General features: G+C 39.1%; 2 protein-coding genes across 2 annotated transcripts; both read left to right on the top strand.

Annotated features, from left to right (window-relative positions):
* The first annotated feature begins 764 nt into the window (after positions 1-764).
* Positions 765-4,089, top strand: LOC132163839 (ADP/ATP translocase, mitochondrial-like). The gene is made up of 4 exons (XM_059574221.2): positions 765-795; positions 2,266-2,784; positions 2,903-3,274; positions 3,563-4,089. Exons 2-4 carry the CDS (start codon positions 2,287-2,289, stop codon positions 3,857-3,859), a joined length of 1,167 nt encoding a protein of 388 aa, XP_059430204.1. The 5' UTR covers positions 765-795; positions 2,266-2,286; the 3' UTR covers positions 3,860-4,089.
* Positions 4,090-4,188: 99 nt separating this feature from the next.
* Positions 4,189-7,556, top strand: SLO1 (SLOW GROWTH 1). The gene is made up of 4 exons (XM_059574545.2): positions 4,189-6,373; positions 6,879-7,101; positions 7,180-7,283; positions 7,376-7,556. The coding sequence occupies exon 1, from the start codon at positions 4,315-4,317 to the stop codon at positions 6,367-6,369; it is 2,055 nt and encodes a 684-aa protein (XP_059430528.2). The 5' UTR covers positions 4,189-4,314; the 3' UTR covers positions 6,370-6,373; positions 6,879-7,101; positions 7,180-7,283; positions 7,376-7,556.
* The last annotated feature ends 588 nt before the right edge of the window (positions 7,557-8,144 follow it).

Below are 8,144 nucleotides of genomic sequence, written 5' to 3' on the forward strand. Positions count from 1 at the left end.
ACCCTTTAAGGATGGTATCACTTAAAATGAATTTTGGCTGACTCAAGCGTCAGACATCTGACTTTTTTTTTTTTTTTTTTTTTTTCTGATTTTTTTTTTAAAAAAATTGAAGAAGCGAGATATTAAAAGGGAATCCAAATTTAAGGTATTAACACTAAATTTGAGGTATTAATATCAAATTTAGGATGATCAAATCTATTTTAGGTAATACCATCCCTAAAAGGTTTATCTTCTACCCTTAAGTTTTAGTTTTAAATCCAATAATAAGTTTGCAGGCATTAGAAACTAAATATTAACTCATAAAAATTTAACCCAAAAAAAAAAACAAAAATTTTCTTAAAATTTTTTTTTTTAATACTTGTCGTACGCTATGCTGCCAAATTTTGGCAGCCGCACAGCAGACCCTTCCAAAGTAATATCAAAACACACAAACCGCATCCGTCAGTGGTCACCACCAAATAGCAAGTCAATGGATCATTCACCACCGTCCGATCCTCCACCCACCAGATGAAACAAACTGTCAGCCACATCCACGGTCCAATTTTTTTTTAAAAAAAAAATTTGGTAAAAGAATTAAAGTACACCAAAAAAAAGTCTTTCCTGGGAACCAGGATTCATTGTCAAAGCAAAGAGGCCGCACAAACAAATGGAATCACAATTATCACAGGCCAAAAAAGGAAAGTTTCCAAGTAATGTCATAAGATAAGAAAACACGCAAACCCCATCGGTCAGTGGTGGTGGCAAACTCTTTCATTGCCTCTCTTCCTTCCACTCTCCTGGAACAAAGGCCAACTGGTACACTGATAGGATTCTTGAGGTCTCTAGAATCCTCTCTTTGCTTGGTCCCTATGCTTGACGTGGTCCTTAAGTTAATTTTCTTCTAGAGACTGTTTTCTTGCAAGTTACGTGTCTGACCACCTCAGAAAAAAAAAAATTCATTTTTTGTACGTAGTGATACTCTTGAATTCGTATTTCCATATTTAACTAAATTTTTCCCTTATAAAAGCTGTAGATTGTGTATGGCAAATTCATCAAAAGGAAAATTACCTTTGCTTAATGTAAGAATAGGAGGCTTGATCCCTTGAAGTGATCATTATATTTTCTTTTCTTTAGTTATTTTTTCTGATTTCTTGTGATAGATCCCTTGGATCCAATCATACTGTCTCTGTCTCTGTCTCTCTCTGTCTCTCTGAAAATATCTTTTTTTTAGCGCCGACCGGATCGGCCGGTTTCTATGTCTGTTAGTGTATGTCTAAGGGTTTATAATTTTGTCTGTTTCTTTAAGTACTGTGTATGGTTTAGCTGAAGTTTTGGCTAGTTATCTGTGTTGCTGTAATGGAATTCTTGTTACATTTTTGTTGTAAACCCGGGAAAGGGGCTCTAATTAAATTTTGTTTTTGGGGTTGTATACTTTTTGTCCTATTAGCTAAGACGTGAGACCTTGTAGAAAAATCAGTTTGGATGTGATTTTTCAATTGAGCTAATTTATCATGACTGCTGACTGTTTTCTATTAAGAACACATTGTCAGCTGGGTTTTCTCATTTCTGGCCTTCTGTGGTGTTTTGGCTCTAACATTTTCGACCATTTGCATTATAGATGAATTGGTTAGTTATAGACAATAGTTGGGTATGGGCATTCATTACTGAATCTCCTTGTATTGTCAAGTGGTAAAATGATATGTCTGCAAGCCTAAATGCAAGAGGTGACCTGACCAAAATTAAGAATTAGAAAAGAAAAATAGAATGGAACGGTATATATACAGAAATGATCTGAATAGATTACTCTCGTTTTTGTTAATTAGTTGCATGCTGTTCTAAAGTGCAGTTTGAGAAATTTTAATTATAAATGAAAACATTTCAATCCTCTCTGTTCCTGAGAGCTATTGCTGATCTATTAACTCTTTTAAGCTGCTTTGTCGTATGATTATTTTTATTACTCATACGATCTCCTCTGTGAACTTTTTAAAGCATTTGGCCACTAAAATGCAGTTAGATTTTCCATATAGACAGAATACAGACCTATTTCGTAGTTGTAAATGAAAATTACATTTCAATTTTCTCTGTTTTTGAGAGTTGTTGGTGAGCTACTAACCTGCTTTAGTTATGCTTTGCATGATTAATTTTATTACTTGTTCTTCTCTCTCCTACGATCTGTCTGTACACTGTTTCAACCATTTTGTGATTTGTGACTCTCTGGTACATTCTGGGTGTGTTGTTTTCTTAAGTTGGTCCTCTCTGACCTCTATATATTGGCATGGCTTGCAGGTTTTTTAATTGCAAAAAGTGATGGCAGAGAGGCACCAGTACCCAAATGTCATGCAAAAGTTTGCTGGCCAGTTCCATGTCAGTTCCAGCCTTTCCCAAGATGTTCAAAACCGCAATGGGGCTGCTCTGTATCAGAGGCATTTTGCATATGGAAATTACTCCAACGAGGGATTGCAGTATCCCATGACTCAGGCGTGCCGAGCTACCCACAATTTGCCAGTGGTACCTCTTGCAGCCTCGCCTGTGTTTGTCCAAGCCCCACAAGAGAAAGGCTTTGCCGGCTTTGCTACTGATTTTCTTATGGGTGGAGTTTCTGCTGCTGTGTCCAAAACTGCTGCTGCTCCAATGGAGCGTGTGAAGCTCTTGATCCAGAACCAGGATGAGATGATCAAGGCTGGTCGGCTATCCGAACCCTACAAGGGAATTGGAGATTGTTTCAGCCGAACAATTAAAGAAGAGGGTTTTGGATCATTGTGGAGAGGGAACACCGCTAACGTCATCCGTTACTTCCCCACACAGGTTTGTCATTTCTTATTTTGCTAGCACTTCCATTTTGTGATAAGTCCTTTTGATCTTATGGCAGTGTGCTTATTTCATTAGTTTTTATTTTTATTTTTTATTTTTAATTCTCCTCCAGGCCTTGAACTTTGCTTTCAAAGATTACTTCAAGAAGCTGTTTAACTTCAAGAAAGACAGGGATGGCTACTGGAAATGGTTCGCTGGTAACTTGGCTTCTGGTGGTGCTGCTGGTGCCTCTTCCTCGATCTTTGTCTACTCTTTGGATTATGCACGAACCCGTCTTGCAAATGATGCCAAGGCTACGACGAAGGGAGGAGGGAGGCAATTCAATGGCTTGATTGATGTCTACAGGAAGACTCTCCGATCTGATGGTATTGCTGGGCTTTACCGTGGCTTCAACGTTTCTTGTGTTGGCAGCATTGTGTACAGGGGTTTATACTTTGGAGTGTATGACTCTTTGAAGCCAGTGCTTCTGACTGGAAAGATGCAGGTTAGGATTACTTGGGATTCATTTTATCTGTCCTTGTTATGTGATAATGCAGTCTGTGATTTTACTAGTTGCTTAGCGTTCATAGATTCTGCTGTTTGTGATTAGCATCGTCCTTGACCATTGAAACTTGATGACATGTTTTTCAGAAATTCAGATGAACCATGATGTTCTATCTCAACTATTTGATATGGCCTTATACTATATTGCTTTCAGCACAAGTATAACGTGAATGATTGTTGGATTTGTTGTTGAGCATTTTCATCTCATATCATTTCTTAATGATTTCAGGATAGTTTCTTCGCTAGCTTTGCTCTTGGTTGGGTTATCACAAATGGTGCTGGCGTTGCTTCCTATCCATTAGACACTGTCCGTAGAAGAATGATGATGACATCTGGTGAAGCTGTCAAGTACAAGAGCTCCTTTGATGCATTCTCTCGAATCGTTAAGAGTGAAGGGCCTAAATCTCTCTTTAAGGGAGCTGGTGCAAATATCCTTCGTGGCATGGCCGGTGCCGGTGCTCTTGCAGGTTACGACAAGCTTCAGGTGATCATGTTGGGCAAGAAGTATGGTTCTGGTGGGGCCTAATTAAGATGAACAGACAGCTCCTGCCCCTATACCTAAAGATGTTGATGAAAATCTTTCTTAGTTCAGTTTCTTAGGATCCATATTTTACTCACTTGAATAACTTGGTTTAGAGGAGTTTTACTCGCGAGAATTGTTTCCTTTTTGAGGGATTTTTGTTCCCACGATCCCTGATTGTATAAAATAAATATAATTCTTTCTATTTCATGTGAATTTGTAAAACAAAGAGAACACGTCCATTTGAAGGTGTGGGGTAATTTTTATTTTTATTATTATTATTTTTTTAACATCTGCTTTGGTCGACGTAATAAACCTCATTATTACCAAACTTGTTGAGCTCCAAAGTTGTCGCCTTTGCCAATCCTAATCGTCGCCACGATAATTTCCAGAGAATCCCACCGCTCTTTGTTTTCCCGCCAGACCAGACACAAATGCACGCACTCAAACCCTGATGAGTGATGATCAGATCTCTGCGTTTCCTCCCAAACCCACTTTTGGACTCTCTTCTCTCCTCTGCTCTCCTCCACACTCGCTCCCTCTCACCCCACAGAGAAAGGCCCTCCAACTGGAACACAACCCACAGTCTTGTTCGAACCAATCCACTCCTCTCCCTCTTAGAACAATGCAAATCTCTTTCCCAGTTGAAGCAAATCCAAGCCCAAATGGTCCTCACGGGCTTGTTCTCAGATGGGTTTGCCTTAAGCCGGCTTATTGCCTTTTGCGCGATCTCAGAGAGGCGAAATCTTGATTATTGCATCAGGATTTTGTATAACGCGCATGACCCAAATGTGTTTTCTTGGAATACTGCTATTAGAGGGTATTCCGACAGCGAAAACCCGGAAAAATCGGTTGTGTTGTACAAGGGAATGTTGCGAAATGGTGGGTCGAGGCCGGACAATTATACTTACCCTTTGTTGCTGAAAGTTTGTGCTAGTTTATCGTTGAAATTGATTGGGAATGAGATTCTTGGGCATGTGTTAAAGTTGGGTTTTGATTCGGATATATACGTGCACAATGCAGTGATTCATATGTTGGTTTCACGTGGAGAATTGGAGGTGGCACGTAAGGTGTTTGATGAAGGTTGTGTAAGAGATTTGGTCTCTTGGAATTCTTTAATCAATGGTTATGTTAGGAGTGGGTTGGCATCCGAGGCATTAAGGCTTTATCGAGAAATGGTGGTGGAGAGAGTGAAGCCAGATGAGATTACGATGATTGGGGTGATTTCTTCTTGTGCTCAGCTAGAGAATTTGAATCTTGGGAGAGAATTTCATCGGTATATTGTGGAAAATGGGGTGAATTTGACACTTCCACTTTCTAATGCGCTTATGGACATGTATATGAAGTGTGGGAATCTTGAAGAGGCTCAAACAATGTTTGATAGCATGGCAAAGAGAACAATTGTCTCTTGGACTACAATGATCGTTGGATATGCCAAACTTGGGTTTCTGGATATTGCACGGGAGCTCTTCTATCAGATGCCAGAAAAGGATGTTTTTCCATGGAATGCGATAATTGGTGGTTATGTTCAAGCCAAGCGCAGCAAGGAGGCTTTGTCTTTGTTTCATGAAATGCAAGCTAGTAATACAAATCCTAATGAGGTGACCATGGTTAACTGCTTATCTGCCTGCTCACAACTTGGAGCGCTTGATGTTGGAATATGGATCCACCATTACATAGAAAAACACAATCTCTTTGTAAATGTTTCCTTAGGAACTGCTCTAGTTGACATGTATACCAAGTGTGGGAACATCACAAAGGCTCTCCAGGTTTTCCGGGAGATGCCACAAAGAAACTCACTGACTTGGACAGCTGTTATCTGTGGCTTAGCCCTTCATGGGAATGCACATGATGCCATATCTTACTTCTTAGAAATGATAGACATTGGTTTGGTGCCAGATGAGATCACCTTTCTTGGGGTCTTATCCGCTTGTTGCCATGGAGGACTGGTGGAAGAGGGTCGTAAGTATTTTGCTCAAATGAGTTCCAAGTTCAATCTTTTCCCCAAGCTCAAGCACTACTCCTGCATGGTGGACCTTCTAGGTAGGGCTGGTTTTCTGGAAGAGGCAGAAGAGCTTATTAAAAGCATGCCAATGGAAGCAGATGCTGTGGTTTGGGGTGCATTTTTCTTTGCTTGTCGCATTCATGGGAATGTTATGATGGGAGAAAGGGCAGCTTCGAAGCTTCTTGAGTTGGATCCCAATGACAGTGGAATTTATGTTTTGCTTGCGAATATGTATGGAGAAGCAAATATGTGGGAGGAGGCTAGGAATGTGAGGAAGATGATGATTGAGAGAGGAGTAGAGAAGACTCCAGGTTGTAGCTCAATTGAGGTGAATGGCATTGTTAATGAGTTTATTGTCCGGGACAATTCACACCCTCAATGTAGACAAATTTATGAATGTTTAGTTCAGTTAACAAGACAATCGGAGCTTGTCGGATGTATATATGATATACCTCCAACTGGAAATAAATTTCTCCATAGTGCTGAAAATTTGGTGAGCATATCTGCATGAGCAGGTCAGTTCCTTTGAATCTAACACAAATTGTTTAGACAATAGATCTGATGACAGTGATGCGTTAGTATTGAAGCTTATTCATGAAATATGTTACAGCTTTCTTATTTATGATATATTAACTAATCTGCTGTATGTTCCTTTTTCCTTTTTTTCTGTCTGTGTTTTTTTATTTTTTTTTTATTTTTAATCTTGTAACCTTTATACTGCCTCATATGTTGTATTTTTTGTTTTTTGGTTCAAAATTTACATTTCTGGACCATAATCTGATTGCTAATTGGTTGCAATCAATGAAAAAAATTCCATTAGTCTTCATCCTGAGTGGCCTTGTTATATGAACACTGAAGTTGTACGATTTTTCCATCATGGGGAGTACTCTTGTTTTTTATTTTTTTTAGCCACACATTTCATGTTCTAAGATATGTACTGTTAATTGGTTCAAGCTATTCTGAGTACAACTGTCATAAGTATGATTGTTCTTTTACCATAACTTGTTGCATTGGTTGCAGGCACTTTACAAGCTAGACACAAAGGTTGTTTGGCCCTTGCACAGTGTTCAGAAGGTAGCTAGTCAGCTCCATCTCAGTTACATTCTTTTCCCAAGTGTTTAACTCACTGGGGTGGGGAGGCTTCACGATGCCTACTTTTTATCAGAGGCCTTTTGCATTTGCAAGATTGCAGTTCTTTGTGGACCACGCATGCCAAGCTACCCTATTTGTTGTTTCAACTTATGTAAGTGTAATTGTCCAAGACTCTTCAGAGAAAGGCTTTGCCAATTTTTTTCTGACAAAATTGCTGCATCCAAAACAGTTGCTGCTCTGATTTGCTGCTCAAAGCTTGTGATATAAAACCAGGAAGATTGGCTGATTGGCTTTCTGCCCCACAAGGGATGTTATTTGTCAATTCCAGCTCAGGTTCACCTTATCCTTTTATCATTTGAGTTTATTATGTTCCCTTCTTTTCGTCCATGTCTGTTGGGCTTACCATTGTCTGGATTCTTCCCCAGGTCTTGTTCATGGCATGTTAGGAATGATTAATATGCCCAAGAAAACATTTCCACCCAATCAATTGGGACCTCAGTAAACTTGTTATTGCAGGAAATTTCGTCACTCTTATCATCAATGAAAGGTATTAGTGAAAGTTGATTTATATCAAAGACCAACAAGACATCCAAACAATGTGAATATATATATATATATATATATTTTTTTTTTTTCAAGTTGTGGACAAGGGGATTGGTGTCCTTGCAATTGTGAAAGACCCCAATGGAGTCTTGCTCGACTGCCCGAACATCTACTCGGGCAGGCGGACTCCATGTGCACTTGCTCGGGCAGCCCAACACCTATTCGGATAAGTGGACTCCATTGGAGGCTTCTCACAATTACAGGGAATTCCTTGTAATCCGAAATTCACTATGGATTTTCGATTTAGAAGTGTTGAATTTCTTTTCCCTATTTAAGTGGCCACTTGGATCTGATTGGCTTGATTTTGGAAAGTAGAAATTGATGAACCTATCACCAACATGTATAACAATTATACATGGTAGTAAAAACAAAAAAGGTTGGATTCCTCATTTAGTAAAGCAACATCTTTCTGCATAATTGTGCTGTTTGGACCATTGGGTCATGTAGATAAACATTTCCTTTCCCAACCCGACAATACCATTTACTTTGTCTTCCAAAAGTACCTGGTTATTTCCACTTGGAAGAATTCCTAAAGTTGGAATTAAAAAAAAAAAAAAAAATGTAAAAAGAAAAAGAAAGAGGAAGTAAATA

This window comes from Corylus avellana, chromosome 8 (assembly GCF_965113065.1).
Source record: "Corylus avellana chromosome 8, dhCorAvel1.hap1.2, whole genome shotgun sequence".
Taxonomy (NCBI): Eukaryota; Viridiplantae; Streptophyta; class Magnoliopsida; order Fagales; family Betulaceae; genus Corylus; species Corylus avellana.